Source organism: Microcaecilia unicolor, chromosome 11, assembly GCF_901765095.1.
Source record: "Microcaecilia unicolor chromosome 11, aMicUni1.1, whole genome shotgun sequence".
Taxonomy (NCBI): Eukaryota; Metazoa; Chordata; class Amphibia; order Gymnophiona; family Siphonopidae; genus Microcaecilia; species Microcaecilia unicolor.
Genome location: NC_044041.1, coordinates 10,426,918 through 10,450,789, shown reverse-complemented (window position 1 = coordinate 10,450,789; position 23,872 = coordinate 10,426,918). Strand labels below are relative to the sequence as shown.

General features: G+C 41.6%; 1 protein-coding gene across 3 annotated transcripts in view; it reads right to left on the bottom strand.

The window, feature by feature from the left end:
* The window catches only part of RBM19 (RNA binding motif protein 19), a 258,757-nt gene that overhangs the window by 48,528 nt on the left and 186,357 nt on the right, over window positions 1-23,872 (bottom strand). Inside the window, exons 24-25 of one of the 3 annotated variants that reach the window (XM_030218454.1) lie at window positions 6,818-6,929; window positions 2,404-2,491 (exon numbers count right to left, since the gene is read on the bottom strand). In XM_030218454.1, the coding sequence (XP_030074314.1) occupies window positions 6,850-6,929 (80 nt within the window). In that variant the 3' untranslated portion in view covers window positions 2,404-2,491; window positions 6,818-6,849. Of the gene's footprint in view, window positions 1-2,403; window positions 2,492-3,227; window positions 4,073-6,817; window positions 6,930-23,872 lie in introns of those variants that run through there. The other 2 variants (XM_030218453.1, XM_030218452.1) reach the window with 2 other exon arrangements.

The window sequence follows — 23,872 nt, the reverse complement described above, 5'->3', positions numbered from 1 at the left end:
GGGCAAGTTTATTTGTTTACAGGTGTCTGTTCTTAGTCTCACAGAACCCTAGAATGAATCATAAACCAAAGCCACTTAGCAATTCTGCTCCATTTGCATCTCATCACCCACAACCCATCTAACTCTAACCCACCCATTACTCTAAGATTCTCACCCTTATTTTTCAGGTTATGGAGAGGACAGTTCCAATGTACCTGTGGGAAAAAACATTACAGTGGTGCACTTCTGGTTGATCTGTGTTCTATTAATGCCTAAATATATTCAACGAGCTTAGCCCATTATAACTTTTCGCAGCTAAGTCGTAGAATGGCATCAGGCTTCAGAAGGAAGTTAATGCAGTTGTTGTTCCCGATGTCCAAAGACCAGAAGGTTGGATGGTGGGATTGTACTGTAGCTGGAAGGTCAGTTCTGTGCTCACATTAGCCCTCTCCTTAAGTCACTTCACTTGCTCCCTATCCGTTTCCGCATTCAATTCAAACTTCTCTTATTGACCTATAAGTGCATTCACTCTGCCGCTCCCCAGTACCTCTCCACTCTTGTCTCTCCCTACGCCCCCCCCCCCCCCGGGTACTCCGTTCTGTTGATAAATCTCTCTTATCCGTCCCCTTCTCCTCTACTGCTAATTCCAGACTCCGTTCCTTTTATCTTGCTGCACCTCACGCCTGGAATAGACTTCCCGAGCCTGTGGGTCTAGCCCCCTCTTTGGCCGTTTTCAAGTCCAAACTTAAAGCCCACCTCTTTACCACTGCTTTTGACTCCTAACCACTGCTCACCTGCCCTGTCCTTTTATCCTCACCTCTTTATTCCCTCACCCTTAATTGTTCTGTCTTATCTAGATTGTAAGCTCTTTGAGCAGGGACTGTCTTTTTTGTGTATGGTGTACAGCGCTGCGTACGCCTTGTAGCGCTATAGAAATTATAAGTAGTAGTAGTAGTAAGGCTGGAATTTTATTTACACTGGTAGTGACGTAGGCTGGTACAGAGAGCAGTCTTGCTTTTTTTTTTTTTTCCCAATTTTGTTTTTATTTGTGGCTGTATTTTCATGTGCTTTTTTCCCCCCAGTTACTTTGTTATTTTGGTCATTATTTTAGAAACATATCCATATATAAATAGCTGCATTTCATGTGTATATCGCACACATCTTACATAAGTGGCCTATCATAAGAGACACAGCTATCAGGACAGTTTTCATTGTTGAACAGAATTGCAAATGCCCAAAAGAACTACAAAATGCTAAACACCATTCTATTTTTGTCCAACTTCATACATTTCTTTAATTTGCTGCTGTAAAATGATCCTCCTATGAATCTAAAATGAATTCCACTTGAGTTTCAAATACTTGCATCAATGGGTTTGCAGCTCAGATGGATTTGATGAGGGCTGTAATGTCTTTCTGGGATATGGTGAATGCAAAATCTCTTCTTGTGCTCATAAAGCAAGATTTAGTTTTGATAAAGCCTGCAACCTGTACATATGCAATCAGTGCTTTGATTAGGATAACCCTGTGCATCTAAAAATGGGACCTGAATGTTCAATGATAAAATGCAACCTGCGAAAAAAAAAAATCCTTACAGAATGGTAACTACATCTTCTCTGCAGCCTAATGCGGCTGTTCTTTATTCGCGTTTTCCCGTAAAACATAGATTTTGTTAAGCTTTATGAAATCGTGCTTGCAATGGGCAACAATGTTAAAAAGACAGAACACTTGGTGTCTTGATATCACTTGTGGGTACTCTATCTGAATATTAGGGGGAAGATACTTTATTGTTATACTGGAGCACTGTTGAGATATGTATCCATCTGGCTACGATTTGTCATCATTTTAAAATTTTCAATAAAAACAAAGTCTAAAAAAATAAAAATAAGACAGAACACAAGGTAACAAAAGCAAAGGGATAAAAATCACAAGTACACACAAAAAAGGTGATAGCCTTCAAAGAAAAGGACATTCAATGGCAGAGCTCACACCAATTTCATTCCAACGACCTGATATGGACCAAGTTGTGGCTAAACAGTCTTCATCGGGGGTCGACTGTACGGTGCACACAAAGCTGTCTACTGTTCCAAAGATATGGACGATGCAAAGTCCAATTCAATTCAAACAAATGGTGAACTTTGATATCCTAGTTGGTACTATTCAGCCAATGTTAAAAGTTCTGATTCAGTCAAGCACCAAAAATGTACCCGGACAGCATGTACTGGAGACAAAACACAAAACCAGCCATCCATAATCCGTATCACAGGAAGAAGAGACATTTGAGTGTAGTAAAAGATGGTCTTGAATTCTGAGGGTTTAACTGGTTGATTTTTCCATCTGCAGAGAGGACTTTGGGCTCCTCGAGAACTTTGAAGTTGGGTTTTCTTTCTTTGAAACATTTCTGGTTTAAATCTATCTTCGAAGCCTCTTTCCCGTTTGCTGGGGCTAAGTTATGGCATAAACTTCTTCTGGAATTGAGGTCTGCATCTTCTCTCCTTAATTGTTGAAGACTTACCTGTTTGAATAATAACTGTTTTTATTTTTAGTTTCGTATGTTTTAAATTTGTTTCTTGTTTTATATTTTATGTTGTTTACGCTTTTTGTTATTTTCTCCTCTATTACTGGAGTTGTTTTAAAAATGTAAACCACTTTGAATCCTTTGGGAATAATAGCGGTATAGAAAACTGCGATAGTATAATAGACCACTGACACAGGCTGTTTAGCTGAAATTTTATTTAATTTTATTTGGCATTTATAACCCGCTTTACTGACAAGTTCTAAGCGGTTTACATTTATGTTATCAAAAGATTAGCTATAACAAAAGAGAGGGAACGAAGTACAAACTAAAGTCCAAACAAAAAAAACAGCACCATGGGCCTTTAAAAATGGAACACAGTTCTTTAATGAATGAGCCTTGACAAAAAGCTACATGAGACGTGGGGTAAGGAATAATATATTGTAGAGGAATATATTCGAGTTATTCCCCAAGTTTTCCACGTCATCACTGTGACCCCTGACGCAGGTGCTAGTCACCGAAACACGGCCCGTGTCGGGTCTTTTTGTCAAGGCTCATTCATTAAAGAACTGTGTTCCATTTTTAAAGGCCCGTGGTGCTGTTTTTTTTGTTTGATCAAAAGATTAGCTAACATTAATTAGTAATAACTTACAGTGGAACTGTTCAATATACAGTAACCAATATTACATTACATCTTATTAACTAGACATGGTTGAGCATAATTGTTTATGTAAAATCATATTTAATATGAACTCCTAGTCTATAACACAGACCCGTCACCATTTTTATCAGGACAAGTTTAGGTTCCATGTGAGTGTTCTGCTACGTCTAGCAGGTGGTTTCGTATTTCGTCTTCTGTGTCTTGTGTAGATGTAGGGCTAGTTTTCCTGAGGTTGAGCCAAAGTGTTTCTGGAATAACCAAGTTTTAACTAAGCGTCTGAAATACAGATAGTCTGTTATTAATCTTATGTCTCCCAGCAGTAAGTTCTACTCCTTTGCCTGCAACTGTCATGTTGTGAGTTTTCTTTCTTCGGCATTCTTGTGAAGTTGGTATAACCAGTTTGATTTCCTTTAAGGATCTTAGGGTTCTTTTGGGTTGATATACTTGGGTGAGGTGCCGAATGTAGGATGATGTGAGACCATAGAGACTTTTAAAGATCATTGTTAGTAGCTTGAATTCTATTCTTGCATTAATGTGTAGCCAGTGTAGTTTGATGGGTGGTGTAGCATGATCAGACCAGCGACCTCCTTCTACCAATTTAGCTGCTGCATTTTCGACTATTTGCAGACATTTCAGTGATTGTCTGGTAGTCCTAAATTGACTATATTGCAATAGTTAAGTCCTGTAAGAACCATAAGCCTTTACTATAATGTAGAAATGGGTTTGGTCAAGTAGATGTTTCATGTGCTGGAAAAGTTTTAATTTGAAGAAGCTTTTATGTATCAGATTGTTTATTTGTGAGGACATATTGAGGTGTGAGTCTATCCATACTCCCTAAAAAAAACCCCAATGGGGTCCATGCTGAGTCCTTGGAATGAAGTTGGTGTGTACTCTGCCACTGGATGTCTCTGTCATGAGGCCTAGTTATTAAAGAGAAAACACAGTCAGACACTGTTTGACTGATTCTAGGAATATTCAGTTAAAACAAAGCTTCTCCTTTGTGGTTTGGTCTCATCTGTGTCGTCACCTTGTATTAAAAAAATTAAGGAGAGATTCCTGGCTGGTTAATGATAGGAACAATTTGCAAAAAGCAGTTTACCCCCCCCCCCCCCCCAAAGGGGGAGGTTAAAGATTGCTCACTGTTAACCTGGTTAAAAGCATACATAGGATACCCCACTATCTCAGAAATGCTATACTGACGTACACTCCTTTTATCAAGCTTTCTGGTCTTGCCCATGGATATAAGCATTTGGGGGTGGGGGGGGGGGGGGCTGTAATCTCTTACTTGGAAACAGTTCTTCACTCTACTATACCAGTATTCCATTGAGCTTTCTTTTAGACCAATCTGACGTCTAAAAGGGGCAAGGGGTGGGCATCAATTTATTTGGAAGGCTGGCCTAGTGGGTAAGAGAGTCATGTTGGGAGTGTGGACAGCGGAAGATTTGCCTTCTTATTTGTCGTGGCGCAATAAACTCCATTCCCTGACGTTATTAGAGAAAACAGTAGCTCGCTTATCCCCATGGCGCAAGACGGCCTTTCTTTCAGTGTGGGATAATTATATTCGATCTGTTTTGCCTAGGGCACGTAGTGGCATCCTGAATACTCTGTGAGGTGCAGCGAGATCTCGGTTAGACATTTTAGTTACTTATTTCTTTTTGGGGGGGGGGAGGGGGAGGGAGGATCTGTACAACTCTGGCACACACTATACCGATGTAGGGGGTCATAAGAGTCCAGGCCCTCTGCACTATACTGCTCTTGGGCTGGTCAGTTTCAGTGTGTTCAGGGATTGGGAACGGGATGTTTTTGATTCTTCAGTGAAAAAGTTTTGATGATTATTATAAAAGCAGAGAGTATTGCTTGTACATTTCAATAATATCAAACATACTCAAACATAAAAAGCATACACAGGAATTCACAGTGTGTCTACATTTACCTGGGTTAAGCAGAGGTGTTTCTGGGAAGGGGGGGGTGGGATGTTTGGGCATCATTAGGATCAACGGAAGAGAAACTGCATTTTCAAATGTGCAAGACCCGTTTCCCAGCCAAATGTAATTCACACAACAAACAGCTGCAAAACCCAGTTGTTCCTGTGGACAATTATGATCCATGAGTGCAAAGCATCCAAGGATTTAGAACCTGGGTTGACTGGTTTGAATGGGCAGAAAAAAAGTGACATAACTGATATGTTACATACAAAAGAAGTTAAATATTATATGCCTCTCCCTCTCTATAATTATACAGAGATACAGAGACAGATATACATGTAAATGCGTTCATGCATATCCTCTCTGTGCCTGTGTGACAATGTTCATATGCAGGGCTTTTTTTGAGGGGGTACTGAGTACCGGCACCTTTTCCATTGTCTGATAAAATTGACCCACGGACCCCAAGTTTTAATGACAGAGCAGAGCTTAGGCTCTACACACCAATTCAGTCTTGTCATAGATTCTATGACTGGTTGCAAGGGGCCTGGGCTATTATGGAGTGGGTCTCTCAGTGATCACCTCACTCCTTAATGGTGGCCAGGTATTTGAGTACCAGCATCTTTTTTGCTAGAAAAAACACACTGTTCATATGACAATGTTTATACATTACACACGTAAATGTGCACACAGAAACTGAACAACCAAACAAAGCAAACACTGGGCCTTCAGGATTGAGAAAAATGTAGCTCTTTATTTATAATGGAGACCCGACACAGTCCGTGTTTCGGCGTACAAACGCCTGTATCAGGGGTCTAACATAAAAATACATAAAAATATATCAATAAAAAATATACATATATGTGATGTATATAGAACACAATAGTACAGAACCAACATCAAAGTAATATCTAAAAGTTAAAATACATGTGCAATCCTACATGAACATACATTCACATGTACACTTAAAAATAAAAATAAAATAAAACTTAATGGTCATAATGATGTCATATTTCATATTATGGTGCACCATAAGTCCACAAGCTCACTTTATATGTCGAGCTTTTCACACACCTGTACACATGAATGTGAAATATGACATTATTGTGTGCATATGTGTATGTACGTGGATATGCTCTGATGTTTATGAACAGGCATGTGTAAATGTGGATATATATATATATGTAGACATATGTATGAATGTATATTCCTCAGGCCATGATAATGATGTTTTTTATATTTTTATATTTTATTACCTTTTTATATGTATATGTGTATGTATGTTCATGTAGGATTGTATATATGATAATCGATTTATATCTTTTTAAATTATGACCATTAAGTTTTATTTTATTTTTATTTTTAAGTGTACATGTGAATGTATGTTCATGTAGGATTGCACATGTATTTTAACTTTTAGATATTACTTTGATGTTGGTTCTGTACTATTGTGTTCTATATACATCACATATATGTATATTTTTTATTGATATATTTTTATGTATTTTTATGTTAGACCCCTGATGCAGGCGTTTGTACGCCGAAACACGGACTGTGTCGGGTCTCCATTATAAATAAAGAACTACATTTTTCTCAATCCTGAAGGCCCAGTGTTTGCTTTGTTTGGTTGTTCTTGTATACTGTATTCCCTCTCTTTTGTGACTGCACACAGAAACTGAACCATGTGTGTGCCTGCGTAATTTGAGCTGTGAATATTTCAGTGTGTTTTTGTGCTCTACCTACCACTGTGATGCTACAGAAGTCCAGCTTCACATCTAGACTTCTTCGTCCTCCTTTTCCAGCTGTTCCATAATGTCGTTTAAAGCTACTGAGCGTTTCATCTTCTTGGGGGACTCTGTTGCAGTTCAGAAAGAGCAAGAGACAGGCGGTAAGAAAATGAACAAAACAGAAAGACACATGAAAACAGAGGCCATCAACACAAGCTTTACTGATGTCTAAGAACAGATTATTTTCAATTCGTACCTTATATCCTTCAATCCAAGAAACAAAGAAATTCAGATATGGACTAAAGACAAGCGTATCTCCTCAACACATGCCCTGCCACACTTCCAAGTCACTAATGACCAGCTTACACTATAAATCTTAAGTAGAGGAGTATGGTAGCCGTGTTAGTCCACTCTTAAGGTTATTAATAGAAATCAAACAAAATAAAACATGGAAAAGAAAATAAGATGATACCTTTTTATTGGACATAACTTAATACATTTTTTGATTAGTTTTCGAAGGTTGCCCTTCTTCGTCAGATCGGAATATCCACACCCATCCTGTTAGAATATCAATGATATGCTTTGATGTTCCCATGCATACCTCCTACCCACCCCCATCCTCCCACCCTGTCAGACTGCCATAGTAATGCTTGAATGTTTTCACTTATATACACTGTCAGCTAGCACATTTGCTTATTTCCGATCTGACGAAGAAGGGCAACCTTCGAAAGGTAATCAAGAAAAGTATTAAGTTATGTCCAATAAAAAAGGTATCATCTTATTTTCTTTTCCATGTTTTATTTTGTTTGATTTCTATTGATAACCAAGGAGATGAAAGGTAACTTTAAAACCATACAAGAACGTAAGACCTTTGAAGTCAGAATGATTGAATATTTTAACACCCAACAGAAAGGACTTAACAAGGATCTGGGGTTCCTAACCCATTATAAACCATAAAGCTGTATTTCTCTGTTGATCTCCCCACCCCTCACCTATCCACACCCATCCTGTTAGAATATCAATGATATGCTTTGATGTCCCCATGCATACCTCCTACCCACCCCCATCCTCCCACCCTGTCAGACTGTCATAGTAATGCTTGAATGTTTTCACTTATATACACTGTCAGCTAGCACATTTGCTTATTTCCGATCTGAGGAAGAAGGGCAACCTTCGAAAGCTAATCAAGAAATGTATTAAGTTATGTCCAATAAAAAAGGTATCATCTTATTTTCTTTTCCATGTTTTATTTTGTTTGATTTCTATAGATTCTACATGGAATGTTGCTATTCCACTAACAACATTCCATGTAGAAGTCGGCCCTTGCGGATCACCTATGTGGCCGCGCAGGCTTCTGCTTCTGTGAGTCTGACGTCCTGCACGTACGTGCAGGACGTCAGACTCACAGAAACAGAAGCCTGCGCAGCCTTCTACATGGAATGTTGCTAGTGGAATAGCAACATTCCATGTAGAATCTCCAATAGTAGCAACATTCCATGTAGAATCTCCAATGGTATCTATTTTACTGTCATAGTAATGCTTGAATGGTTTCACTTATATACACTGTCAGCTAGCACATTTGCTTATTTCCGATCTGACGAAGAAGGGCAACCTTCGAAAGCTAGTCAAGAAATGTATTAAGTTATGTCCAATAAAAAGGTATCATCTTATTTTCTTTTCCATGTTTTATTTTGTTTGATTTCTATTGATAACCAAGGAGATGAAAGGTAACTTTAAAACCATACAAGAACGTAAGACCTTTGAAGTCAGAATGATTGAATATTTTAACACCCAACAGAAAGGACTTAACAAGGATCTGGGGTTCCTAGCCCATTATAAACCATAAAGCTGTATGTCTTTGTTGATCACCCTCCCCTCACCTATCCACACCCATCCTGTTAGAATATCAATGATATGCTTTGATGTCCCCATGCATACCTCCTACCCACCCCCATCCTCCCACCCTGTCAGACTGTCATAGTAATGCTTGAAGGTTTTCACTTATATACACTGTCAGCTAGCACATTTGCTTATTTCCGATCTGAGGAAGAAGGGCAACCTTCGAAAGCTAATCAAGAAATGTATTAAGTTATGTCCAATAAAAAAGGTATCATCTTATTTTCTTTTCCATGTTTATTTTGTTTGATTTCTATTGATAACCAAGGAGATGAAAGGTAACTTTAAAACCATACAAGAACGTAAGACCTTTGAAGTCAGAATGATTGAATATTTTAACACCCAACAGAAAGGACTTAACAAGGATCTGGGGTTCCTAACCCATTATAAACCATAAAGCTGTATTTCTCTGTTGATCTCCCCACCCCTCACCTATCCACACCCATCCTGTTAGAATATCAATGATATGCTTTGATGTCCCCATGCATACCTCCTACCCACCCCCATCCTCCCACCCTGTCAGACTGTCATAGTAATGCTTGAATGTTTTCACTTATATACACTGTCAGCTAGGAAGAAGGGCAACCTTCGAAAGCTAATCAAGAAATGTATTAAGTTATGTCCAATAAAAAAGGTATCATCTTATTTTCTTTTCCATGTTTTATTTTGTTTGATTTCTACTGATAATTATAAATCTTGAATGTCGTCAGTTTTTCTACCAGTTTATGTCCCATCTCCCAGGACAGAATGACGGTTCTCACAACAGACGGATTCTACCCCTGTTCACAAATGTGCTGCAGACCACAGCTCACTACTTAGAAGAAAATCGGAAGAACTCATAATAAACGGATGCTTTCGAGGTGGGAAGGGGCAGATCTGGGTGCATGGGGAAAACAAAGCAAAGGAAGAGAATATGAGCAATGAATTATAGGATTTCACTACCTTTAAATTAAAAGAAGCAACTTCAAAACTGACAGTCTTTGAAGAGAGTAGAGAGGAGGCGGCAAACCTACGTCTGGTTGGATTAATTTTCTCTTGCTTATTTATCACTGGGACGCTGCTGAACTGGTGTGTTATTTTATTTCATTGAACTCCAGTTGTTTTTAAGTGTTTTCTCAGCACAGTGAGTGGCGTTACACTGCACGTCTGAAAACCTGGGGAGGCGTCCGACACCAGATGCATCTGAAGAAGCATTTAACAAACATCTGGTCCCTCTTTGTCTGCTGATGTGGTGATAACCCACCTGCCTGCCATGGGCAGCACAGCTGGAAAGGAAAGAAGGAAAGAGTGCAGGTTTCTGGCTACATGTTCAAAACAGACAGAGCAATGGAAAGCCTCCTCCTCACCTCCCACCCCTTTAATGACCATGTTTGCTCTGCACCTTTATTTCCTTTTTCAGGGCACTGGGAAAACCAAGAAGCCTTTAAGGTCTACATGGTTGTTCTCCCTCGTTGATGACAGAGTCACTATGGGCCCCCTTTTTACGAAGCTGCAGCAAAAGGGGGCCTGCGCTGGCGTCAGCGTGTTCTTGATGCGCACCGAGGCCCCCTTTTAACGCAGCAGGTAAAGGGAAGTCTTTCTTTTTTTTTTTTTTAAACGAAATGGCCGCGCGGCAAGTACGGCCATTTCGGGGGAGGGGAGCCCTTACTACCACCCACTGAGGCAGCGGTAAGGGCTCCTACGCTAACCTGGCAGCAACCGGGCAGCGCACGACACCGCCCAATTATCATCAAGTACACGCCGGCTATGACAGCGTGCTGGGGGTGGGAACTACCATCCGGCTGCTGTGGTAGCCCGGCGGTAGTTCCTTTTTAGTGAGTGGTAAGCTCGCGTTACGCTTACCGCTGCTTTGTAAAAGGGACCCTATGAGACACCCAGTGACCCCCAAGTTACAACTGCTTGGTCTAGGGAACAAAAGTTTCCAAGCACTTGTAATAACAGTAGGTGGGAAGAGGACACAGGATACGAGGCCTAGATTCTCTGGGAGCATTATTCAAACAGTCCATATAATTGCCAAGCATGTGGCTCCTTTTTGTACGCACACTTTATGCTGTCTTTCAAAGAACACAGAGGCAATGTGACACAGAGGTCTTCCACTCAGCCATCTCTCTCCTCTCCAGTCTGTCCAAAATTCTGCAGCACGACTTATTTTCCACCAAAATCGTTATACCCACACTAGCCCACTCCTCAAGTCACTTCACTGGTTCCCTGTCTGCTTCCGCATACAGTTCAAACTTCTCTTACTGACCTTTAAATGCACCCACTCTGCAGCCCCCCATTACGTCTCCACTCTCATCTCTCTCTACATTCCTCCCCGTGAACTTCGCTCACTGGACAAATCTCTCTTGTCGTCCCCCTTCTCCTCCACTGCTAACTCCAGACTTCGTTCCTTTTCCCTCACGGCACCTTTTGCCTGGAATAGACTTCCTGAGTCTGTACGTCTAGCTCCATCTCTACCTGTTTTCAAATCTGTGCTGAAAACCCACCTTTTCACCACTGCTTTAGGCTCCTAGCCACTACTCAACTGCCCTCCCCTTGTTCCTTCTCACCCAGTACTTCCCTCGCCCTTAATTGTCTTGTCTGTCTGTATTTTTAGATTGTAAGCTCTATTGAGCAGGGACTGTCTCTCTGTGTCAGGTGTTCAGCGTTGCGTGCATCTGGTAGCGCTATACAACTGTTAATAATAATAATAATAATGTCTCTTTGAAAGCTAGCATACTTTAAACCTGACCCTTTGTGCGAGTGGCTAAGCGAGACAAAGCAGTGCAGGGACTTGTGAAAAGTTGATGTATGCAAGCTTTTTTAACTCTCCTGACCTGAACACAACAAATGGCGGGACTCGATTATCCGTGGCTTAAATTACATCATTGGCTTTCAGAACAACTTCGTACTCAGTATAAAATTTGAACTGTAACACAAAGTACTGTACTGTGACTTTTTTTTTTTTTTTAATGCAGCCCCACTTTGGAATTCTCTTCCACTGACTTTGCATATGGAACAATCTTTTATGAAATTTTGTTCAGCAAGCCTATGGTAATTAGGTGGTCAGTGGATGGCAGGGCACACAGTATTTGTAACGTATTTCTTCTTTTTCTAACCTATATTTTAAATGGAGTTCCTTTCCTCTACATTTGAATTTATTGTTTTATTGTACACAGCTGTTATGCTTCCTCAAGAAGTGCGGCATATCAAGTTACATAAACTACTACTACTACTATTTAGCATTTATACTATACTAGGAAAAAATGCCCGTTTCTGAGCGGAATGAAACGGGCGCTAGCAAGGGGCCCCCTCCCTCCGTCCCTCGAAGCTACTTGCCTTGTTCGCTGTGGGCCGTTTCGGCCCTCGAGTGGCAATACCTCCGCCCTCGACGTCATGACGTTTTGACGCGTCATGACGTTTTGACGTGAGGGCGGTGCAGACACTCCCGGGCACACCGGATATCTCGGGCGCCTCAACTTCCGTGGAGGCTTCAAAACGTTGGGGTTGCCTTTTATATATATATAGACTAGGATGATTTTCAAAGGGTTTAGGAGACTAACAGAGAAAATGAGGAAGATAAATAGGTGATTTGGGAAACAGGCAATAGCTTCATGCCCTAGTTTGACTACTCGCCAGACTATAAGAGTCTAAAACAGGCACACGGGGGAGGAAGGCACACAAAATTTTACCCCATCCTGCTGCCCATCTTTGGCCCCCCTGTAACCCCCACCTACCTAACCTAGCGGAGGTCCCTAAGCCTCACCAGCAGAAGCACTTCCCCTACCTATGGTCTTCATATTCCCTGAGCCACTGCACCAGGCCTCACCCCTACACAAGTTTGATTCTGCAAAACTCAGCGTGCGCAGAGGGGTGGGCCTCTTCCGAGCATGCTCGGTTTCACGGATAGAAGAATGGGAAAGAGTTAGGAACGAAGCAATGAATCTCAGTTCTGGGTACATCAGAGGCCTAAATTTGGGCCCTTATGCTTAGGAACGTAAATTTAGACAAACTTTCAGATGAAAGTTTAGGCCTCGAACCTAAGTTCTGCTTTATTTTTATTTTTAAATACTGGTCTTTTAAATGGACTTGAATTTTGGCATTTATAATCCACTTAAATATCAAGTTCAAGGTGGCGTACAGTCTAATTTAAAACACTTTGAACAATTAAGAAGTTTTAGCATACTATTACACTTGAACTAATGTGTGTACAATATTAAAGTGTATCCTCTCAACGAGTATCCCTATCATTTAACCTGATCTCAAGCCCTAGGAGCTGAAGAATAACCCCTCAAAACAATCTCAAAACCCTATATCATCCCCTTTAGAGTCGGGTGGGTCTGTACCCTGGAGTTTTCTGGCTTTGTGGGATAAAATTGCAGCTCACATGTGAGCGGAGGAGTGGCCTAGTGGTTAGGGTGGTGGACTTTGGTCCTGGGGAACTGAGGAACTGAGTTTGATTCTCACCTCCAGCACAGGCAGCTCCTTGTGACTCTGGGCAAGTCACTTAACCCTTCATTGCCCCATGTAAGCCGCACTGAGCCTGCCATGAGTCGGAAAGCGCAGGGTACAAATGTAACAAAAATAAAATAGATACTATTGGAGATTCTACATGGAATGTTGCTACTATTGGAGATTCTACATGGAATGTTGCTATTCCACTAGCAACATTCCATGTAGAAGCCTGCGCGGCCACATTGGTGACCTGCAAGGGCCGACTTCTACATGGAATGTTGCTAGTGGAATAGAACATTCCATGTAGAATCTCCAATAGTAGCAACAGTGGAGGAGTGGCCAAGTGGTAAGGGTGGTGGACTTTTGTCCTGGGGAACTGAGTTTGATTCCCACTTCAGGCACAGGCAGCAACTTGTGACTCTGGGCAAGTCACTTAACCCTCCATTGCCCCATGTAAGCCGCATTGAGCCTGCCATGAGTGGGAAAGCGCAGGGTACAAATGTAACAAAAATAAAATAGATACTATTGGAGATTCTACATGGAATGTTGCTACTATTGGAGATTCTACATGGAATGTTGCTATTCCACTAGCAACATTCCATGTAGAAGGCTGCGCAGGCTTCTGTTTCTGTGAGTCTGATGTCCCAGACTCACAGAAGCAGAAGTCTGCGCGGCCACATTGGTGATCTGCAAGGGCCGACTTCTACATGGAATGTTGCTAGTGGAATAGCAACATTCCATGTAGAATCTCAAATAGTAGCAACAGTGGAGGAGTGGCCTAGTGGTTAGGGTGGTGGACTTTTGGTCCTGGGGAACTGAGGAACTGAGTTCAATTCCCACTTCAGGCACAGGCAGCTCCTTGTGACTCTGGGCAAGTCACTTAACCCTCCATTGCCCCATGTAAGCCACATTGAGCCTGCCATGAGTGGGAAAGCGCAGGGTACAAATGTAACAAAAATAAAATAGATACTATTGAAGATTCTACATGGAATGTTACTATTCCACTAGCAACATTCCATGTAGAAGGCTGCGCAGGCTTCTGTTTCTTTGAGTCTGACGTCCTGCACGTACGTGCAGGACGTCAGACTCACAGAAGCAGAAGCCTGCGCGGCCACATTGGTGATCTGCAAGGGCCGACTTCTACATGAAATGTTGGAACAGCAACATTCCATGTAGAATCTCAAATAGTAGCAACAGTGGAGGAGTGGCCTAGTGGTTAGGGTGGAGGAGTGGCCTAGTGGTTAGGGTGGTGGACTTTGGTCCTGAGGAACTGAGTTCGATTCCCGGCACAGGCAGCTCCTTGTGACTCTGGCCAAGTCACTTAACCCTCCATTGCCCCATGTAAGCCGCATTGAGCCTGCCATGAGTGGGAAAGCGCGGTAATAATAAAAAAAAAAACCTCTGTTTCCTTACACAACTTATTTTTACCCAGCTGGGGCAGACTAAATGGATGCAGGTGACTCCACTTAAAGCCCTGCAAGCTCCCCCTCTCCCCTTTAAGGAGTTATCATGCAGTGTGCACGGATTTCCATTCCAGAAGTGGCTGCCTGCTTGTTTTTCAGGTGCTGTAACTAATAAGGATGCTCACAGTACTGTTTGCATAAAAGGTGAATCAATCAATAAAAAAAAAAAAAAATACATCCAGACTTTGGTAGCAGAGATTTTTTTTCACGGAGGAAAAACAAAAGTCTCAGCTTAAAAGCATTTATTGATTGTGAGGCCTAAATATATTTTCTTCCTAACCTGGAAGTCAGGTCAGCCTACTGTGGCCTGGTTTTTGTTTTCCACCTTCCCTTCAACTTGTGCTTTTTGACTGCCAAAATCACAGTCAGAGGCAGCTCATGGGGGAGAGTCAATATATTTTAGATTCTGTACTGATGGGGACTCTGAAGTGATTTTGCAGACTAACAGCTCCGTGTGCTGTACGGAGGTCATTTTAAAAGCATCTCCACATGCAAATAGTAGCATTTCCATGTGTAGATTATATACATGTGTAAAAGGCAATTTCAAAAAGCTGCTATTCACATCTGGAGATCCCCGGAATGCAAAGATTTCAAAAGGGTATGGTTTGGGGAGGCTAGAAAGTTAGACATGTATTTCTGATCTTACAATGGGGTGAGGAATAGCCTCATGGTTAAAGGAAAGGAAAGGGGATTTGATTTACTGCCTTTCTCCTGTTGCAGTCAAAGCGGTTTACATATTATATACAGGTACTTATTTTGTACCTACTACTACTTAACATTTCTAAAGCGTTACTAGGGTTACGCAGCGCTGTACAGTTTAACAAAGAAGGACAGTCCCTGCTCAAAGGAGCTTACAATCTAAAGGACGAAATGTCAAGTTGGGGCAGTCTAGATTTCCTGACTAGAGGTATAATGGTTATGTGCCGAAGGCGACATTGAAGAGGTGGGCTTTGAGTAAGGATTTGAAGATGGGCAGGGAGGGGGCTTGGCGTATGGGTTCAGGGAGTTTATTCCAAGCATAGGGCGAGGCGAGGCAGAAAGGGCGGAGCCTGGAGTTGGCGGTGGTAGAGAAGGGTACGAAGAGAAGGGATTTGACCTGTGAGCGGAGGTTTCGGGTAGGAACGAAAGGGGAGATGAGGGTAGAGAGGTAATGAGGGGCTGCAGATCGAGTGCATTTGTAAGTAAGTAGGAGAAGCTTGAACTGTATGCGGTACCTGATCGGAAGCCAATGGAGGGTTAAGTGACTTGCCTAGAGTCACCAGGATGTGAAGTGGGAATTAAACCTGGTACATCTTATTCTCAAACCACTGCACTAACCATTAGATTAACCAGGGAAGCCCAATTCAAATTGCAGGGTGGCTACTTGTGATCTTGGTCAAGTCATTTAAACTCTCCATTGCCTCAGGGAAGGGCAGAGAAAATACCAACTATACCTGAATGTAACTCACCTTAAGCTACTACTGCAAAACAAATTCAAAACCCCCACATGGATATATTTGCAAAATGGCTACCCTCACTGTAAAACACAGGAGGAACCGAGCACATCCTGATCTGAACTCAATTCTAATTTTAATTTATTTATTAATTCATTCTTATATCCCACATTATCCAAAAAGTGAATTTCGGTTCATTGTGGCTTACAATAAAACAGTGAATATAACAATATACATACACTGGCATAATAATTCTTCAATTAATGATTACATAGAGTTTTTTTTAAAATTTATATTCTTTACAAGCCTTTACATCTTAAACAGACAGGCATAATCTAGAAGCATCAAGATCAAAAATAATAAATTTATATCTTGTATTAGACCACAAAATAAAGGGGGAGGAACCCGTTATAAACTCAGGAGATGAGATTTAAAGAAGAAATATTTCAATAAAGGCTTAACACATTCATCCACCTTAATTATTTTATCACTCTTCCCTTATCTTAGATCATAGCCGTATAAATCCTGCAAATCTCATATTCGTTTTTGCTCTATGAAATATTTTAACTGCTCTGGAAGAAAAAACACGTATTTTGTTCCCAAATATTTAACGTTACATTTACAGGGGTAATTTAAATTAAATGATGCCCCTAAAGCTATAGTATCAGTTCTTAACGCACGAAAAGCTTTTCTTCTCTCCTGGGTTGGCTTAGTCACATCAGGGAAAACCAATTTTAAACAAGTTTTTAAAGCTTTACGGAATGGAAGATATGAGCTTATGTTCCAAATTTCCACCATTTGGATCCTAGATAACTAAATCCGGTTGTATAAACAGATTTGTAAGTAACATTTTTTAGAAGTTGGTAGGTGCAGTAACAAATATTCTCTTGATTTTGGCTTTGTATTTCTAGTTGATAAGAAAATTAGGCTGGTCATATAATCTGGAGCCATCACAAACAACATTTTAAATATTAATGTGCATGTTTTAAACATGATCCAACCTTTCACTGGAAGCCAATGTAATGCAATAAGTAAAGGGGTGGCTTTATTAAATTTTGGTACCCCAGAAATTAATCGTGCTGCTGTATTTTGTGCTCTCTGAAGAAATTTAAGTACAGATTCTTTACTTCCAGTTGCTGAGAGTGTTAGTGTTTGAACTAGTAATCTAAATGAATTCTTGTTAATTTCTAACTCTTTTTAGTTTCCACCCGGTCTTGAACATTTTGGCAATTACTGCAGGAGTTTGGTCTACGAAAGAAAGATGTTGGTGAAAGACAACACCTAGAATTTTTAGTTTCATATCAATAGGATAGACATTTTGGTCAATTGTGAAATTGGGATAAGAGGTGATTATGAGCATAATAGTACAAGGAATGTAGTTCTTTCTCTAATTGAGTTTAAAAGTCATAGCCCATTGTTCCATTATATTTAGGCCTATCCGTAATGTGTTTCGTATCTCTGAAATGTCATTTAAGAAAAGGATATGCATAGTATTGCCATCTGTGTCAATAAAAGGGTTAAATCCCATGCTATTTAAATTCCTTCCTAATGGGGCTAGTAGGACACTGAACAATATTGGGGAGATCGGGGATCCCTGTGGTACACCGTACTCTGAAATCCATGCAGTTGATATAACATCATTCATTTTTACCTGTTAAGATCTATTTTTTTTAGGAATCCCTCAAACCATTTGTAAACCTCCCCACAAATTCCCATATTAGCCAGGGAGGTGGTGGAAATGAAAACGGAATTCAAACATGCGTGGGATAAACATAAAGGAATCCTGTTCAGAAGGAATGGATCCTCAGGAGCTTAGCCGAGATTGGGTGGCAGAGCCGGTGGTGGGAGGCGGGGCTGGTGGTTGGAAGGCGGGGATAGTGCTGGGCAGACTTATACGGTCTGTACCAGAGCTGGTGGTGGGAGGCGGGGTTGGTGGTTGGGAGGCGGGGATAGTGCTGGGGAGACTTATACGGTCTGTGCCCTGAAGAGGACAGGTACAAATCAAGGTAGGGTATACACAAAAAGTAGCACATATGAGTTTATCCTGTTGGGCAGACTGGATGGACCGTGCAGATCTTTTCTGCCGTCCTCTACTTTGTTACTATGTAGTATGATCTACCGCTGTATCTAAAACAGGCTTTAAGCATGTCACAGCCTGGAATAGCTATTCTGCATAAACTGGGCGCTCATAAAACAAGGGAAAAGGCCTAAATTTGAGGCTTCTTACAACACAAAGACAAATGAATGCTTATCTGCTCTAACCCACATTTCTCATTTATTTTCTCCAATTCATGTTCTTTTTCTGTTATTTCTCTTCTTCTCCTGTTTTAATTTTGATTCTGTTTATTATAGTTCTTTTGACTTCTCCATGTCTTTATACATGTTTCCTTCACCCCAGGTGACAAGCCTAAGTGACTTCAATATCTCTATTAGCCCAGAACGAAGTCTCCTCTGAGACTTACTCTCCTCCTTCTACCGGCAGACACTACTCCCCAGGATCGGGTGGGTCACCATTCGAATGCACCCAACCTCAGCTTGACCTGCCAGACAAAAAGAAACTTAGTACCTGTAATATTCTGAGAAAATAATGGAGCCTGAAACATAGGGCCAGCCTGTTTCAATTTTCGTTGCATATTTTGTAGCTTGTATCACACAACTGGTGCCTTAAGTCCACTCTCTTTTCGCAGGACAGAAGTAAGTGGTTCAAGATGAAAAAGGTTGTAGGATCAGCCAGAATTTAAAATTTCATTCATTAGCATTTGCATTGTTATAGCGAGGACGGCTGTTATTTCCTCCCACGTGCATTGAGAGAGAGAGAGAGATGGTTGCTTATGAACTCATCAGTTTCAGTCCTTGGCTCCTCTTGCTTTGAAACACCCCAGGAAGCTGCCCTCCTCCATCTTTCCCTCCCCCCCGTCACTGAATCATTGTTTTCCTCCCTGTTTGCCGAAATGTGCCAGTCTGTATGAAATGTCACTTCTCTCAGTTAACACCTTGATCGATGGGGAAATAGGAAGAAGGGGCCTGCGCTGCTGTTGTCCTGTGTCCCCCCTGGCAGGAGACCAGCTAGCCCCGCTGGTGACAATCGAGTGGAATGTTTTGTTGAGATCAGGGAACACAAGTCAATAGTAATGCTGCAGCATTGGTAGCAGGTACCTTCTATGCACGGACTGCAGCTCCCAGGAGAGGCATTTGTGTGTGTGCATGTGTGGAGAGAGGTAGGAGGCTGGCATGGGCAAGAGGGGGCGGGGGGGCTGAATCAAATGGAAATAATAAATTCCAAGATATATCTGATCTGGAAAAAAAAAAAAGAAATCACACAAAAGGTGGCAGCTGCATGAGAGATGAATACTAAAAAAAAAAAAAGCAATGAGGAGAACAGGGCTCAGATACTCAGCAACATTAAAATATACAGTATAAAAAGAGTATAGCTTAAAAAATGAGCGTTTCTGAAGTCTGAATTGTTCACAAACATAAGAACATAAGGGTAGCCATACTGGATCAGACCAACGGTCCATCCAGCCCAGTATCTTGCTTTCCAAATAGTGGCCAAGCCAGGTCACAAGTACATGGCAGAAACCAGGAGTGGCCTAGTGGTTAGGGTGGTGGACTTTGGTCCTGGGGAACTGAGTTCGATTCCCACTTCAGGCACAGGCAGCTCCTTGTGACTCTGGGCAAGTCACTTACCCTCCATTGCCCCATGTAAGCCGCATTGAGCCTGCCATGAGTGGGAAAGCGCAGGGTACAAATGTAACAAAAATAAAATAGATACTATTGGAGATTCTACATGGAATGTTGCTACTATTGGAGATTCTACATGGAATGTTGCTATTCCACTACCAACATTCCATGTAGAAGTCTGCGCAGGCTTCTGTTTCTGAGTCTGACGTCCTGCACGTGGAGGAGTGGCCTAGTGGTTAGGGTGGTGGACTTTGTTCCTGGGGAACTGAGTTCAATTCCCAGTTCAGGCACAGGCAGCTCCTTGTGACTCTGGGCTAGTCACTTAACCCTCCATTGTCCCATGTAAGCCTCATTGTAACAAAAATAAAATAGATACTATTGGAGATTCTACATGGAACGTTGCTACTATTGGAGATTCTACATGGAATGTTACTACTATTGAGATTCTGTTGCTACTATTGGAGATTCTACATAGAATGTTGCTACTATTGGCGATTCTACATGGAATGTTGCTATTCCACTAGCAACATTCCATGTAGAAGGCTGCGCAGGCTTCTGTTTCTGTGAGTCTGACATCCTGCACGTACGTGCAGGATGTCAGACTCACAGAAGCAGAAGCCTGCGCGGCCACATTGGTGATCTGCAAGGGCCAACTTCTAGTGGAATAGCAACATTCCATGTAGAATCTCAAATAGTAGCAACAGTGGAGGAGTGGCCTAGTGGTTAGGGTGGTGGACTTTGGTCCTGGGGAACTGAGTTCGATTCCCACTTCAGGCACAGGCAGCTCCTTGTGACTCTGGGCAAGTCACTTAACCCTCCATTGCCCCATGTAAGCCGCATTGAGCCTGCCATGAGTGGGAAAGCGCAGAGTACAAATGTAACAAAAATAAAATAGATACTATTGGAGATTCTACATGGAATGTTGCTACTATTGAGATTCTGTTGCTACTATTGGAGATTCTACATAGAATGTTGCTATTCCACTACCAACATTCCATGTAGAAGTCTGCGCAGGCTTCTGTTTCTGTGAGTCTGACGTCCTGCACGTGGAGGAGTGGCCTAGTGGTTAGGGTGGTGGACTTTGTTCCTGGGGAACTGAGTTCAATTCCCAGTTCAGGCACAGGCAGCTCCTTGTGACTCTGGGCTAGTCACTTAACCCTCCATTGTCCCATGTAAGCCTCATTGTAACAAAAATAAAATAGATACTATTGGAGATTCTACATGGAACGTTGCTACTATTGGAGATTCTACATGGAATGTTACTACTATTGAGATTCTGTTGCTACTATTGGAGATTCTACATAGAATGTTGCTACTATTGGCGATTCTACATGGAATGTTGCTATTCCACTAGCAACATTCCATGTAGAAGCCTGCGCGGCCACATTGGTGATCTGCAAGGGCCAACTTCTAGTGGAATAGCAACATTCCATGTAGAATCTCAAATAGTAGCAACAGTGGAGGAGTGGCCTAGTGGTTAGGGTGGTGGACTTTGGTCCTGGGGAACTGAGTTCGATTCCCACTTCAGGCACAGGCAGCTCCTTGTGACTCTGGGCAAGTCACTTAACCCTCCATTGCCCCATGTAAGCCGCATTGAGCCTGCCATGAGTGGGAAAGCGCAGGGTACAAATGTAATTAAAAAAAAAAATAGTGGCAACACGTCATATTACAAATCCCAGGGCAAGCTGTTGCTTCCCATGTCTGTTTCAATAGCAGACTATGGACTTTTCCTCCAGGAATTTGTCCAAACCTTTTTTAAACCCAGATATGTTAACCGCTGTTACCACATCCTCCGTCAAACAGTTCCAGAGCTTAACTATTCGATGAGTGAAAAAAATATTTCCTCCTATTTGTTTTAACAGTATTTCCATGTAACTTCCTCAAGTGTCCCTTAGTCTTTGTATTTTTGGAATGAGTAAAAAAAAATCGATTCACTTCTACCCATTCTACACCACTCAGGATTTTGTAGACCTCAATCATATCTCCCCTCATCTGTCTCTTTTCCAAGCTGAAGAGCCCTAATCTCTTTAGCCTTTCCTCATACGAGAGCAGTTACATCCCCTTTATCATTTTGGTCACTCTTCTTTGAGCCTTTTCTAATTACACATATTTTTTTGAGAAATGGCGACCAGAACTGAATGCAATACTTGAGGTGCGGACGCACCATGGAGCGATACAAAGGCATTTTAGCATTTTTGGTCTTATTCACCATACCTTTCCTACTAATTGTAGCATCCTGTTTGACTTTTTGGCTGTCGAAAGACAGAGCAGAAGATTTCAGCGTATTATCTACAACGACACCTAGGTCTTTTTCTTGAGTGCTGACCCCCCCCCCCCCCCCCCCACCAAGGTGGACTTTAGCATCAGGTAACTATGATTCGGATTATTCTTTCCAATGTGCATCACCTTGCATTTGTCCACATTAAATTTCATCTGCATTTGGACGACTAGAGGCATATTTTCAAAGCACTTAGCCTTCCAAAGTTCCATAGGTTTCTATGGAACTTTGGAAGGCTAAGTGCTTTGAAAATATGCCTCCTAGTCTTCCAATTTCCTAAGGTCTTCCTGCAATATTTCACAGTCTGCATGTGTTTGAACAACCTCAAATATTTTTGTATCATCTGCAAATTTGATCACCTCACTAGTTCCAACTTCCATATCATTTATAAATATGTTAAACAGCACCAGTCCCAGTACAGATCCCTGCAGCACTCCACTGTTCACCCTCCTCCATTGACCATTTAATCCTACCTTCTCTTTTCTATTCAATAACCAATTCCTAATCCACACCAAAACATTGCCTCCTATCCCATGACTCTAATTTTCTCAGGAGTCTCATGAAGAACTTTGTCAAAAGCTTTCTGAAAATCTAGATACACTATATCAACCGGCTCACCTTTAGCCATATGTTTATTCACACCTTCAAAGAAACGAAGCAAATCAGTGAGGCAAGACTTCCCTCGGCTGAACCCATGTTTGTCTACGTGTTCTGTAATTTTATTCTTTATAATAGTTTCCAATATTTTGCCTGGCAGCGACGTCAGGCTTACTGGTCTATAATTTCCCAGATCACCCCTAGAACCCTTTTTAAAAATCGGCGTCACATTGGCCACCCTCCAATCTTCAGGTACTATGGACGTTTTTTTTAAATACTCTTATTTTCAAAGATTAAAGTTATATGTACAACAAAAGAAAACCACCCCATTCTTCATACCTATTACATATTGTCATATTAACACACCCAAAGTCCTCCCTCCCGTTGAAAACACTCCCTCCACCCTACCCTTACTTGCATAACCAAGCCCAACATTAAATTCAGATATGGTGACTCGAACTGAACCCATCATTCTGCCAACCCTATACATTCAAACTGATATGTCTCGGAATTTCATATAAGGAGCCCACATTTTTGTGAATTGAGCAATGTGACCCCGCTTTTTAGCAGTGAGCTTCGCCATAAGACAGCAATAGTCTACCTTGTTGAAGACTTGTGTAACTGAAGGTGCTGCAGCTTGCTTCCAATATTTCGCAATCACTATCTGGACTGCTGTGTAGATGTAGGGTAGAAGATAGTGAAGATCCTTCTTGATGCCCAGTGGTTGTACATTCAGGAGGCAAGCGCCAGGCACCGGGTTTGGAAGCCCTGGAAACCCCTTCAACAGCTGGGAGTGAAGGTCTGACCAGAAACCTTGAATAATAGGGCAGGACCACCAGATATGCCAGAAAGTACCGGTTTCCCCACATTGGCGCCAGCATGCTGCTGACCCTGACTTAAATTTTCGAGACAGCTTGTATGGCGTAAAGTACCATTGGTATAACATCTTATAGCCATTTTGCACCAAGGGGGTTGCCACAGAAAGTCTCAACAAGTACTTAAATGTCTTTGTCCATTTTGTGGGGGTCATAAGTAAGAGATAGCATTGATTCCCTTTTATTTTGACACTTACGCAGAGGCTGGGATCTGTGAAGCAAGGCAAGGTATATCCTAGAGATTCCTCCCCTGCCAGTACCAGAGCACATAGCACTTTCCAGCTCATTTTCTGCCAACATTAAATCTATTTTAGCTCTACGCTGAATAAAATCTTTAATTTGTAGATACTGAAAACTATCTCTGTCTAACAAACCATAGTCCTCTTTCAATGCATCAAACGCAATACATTCTCC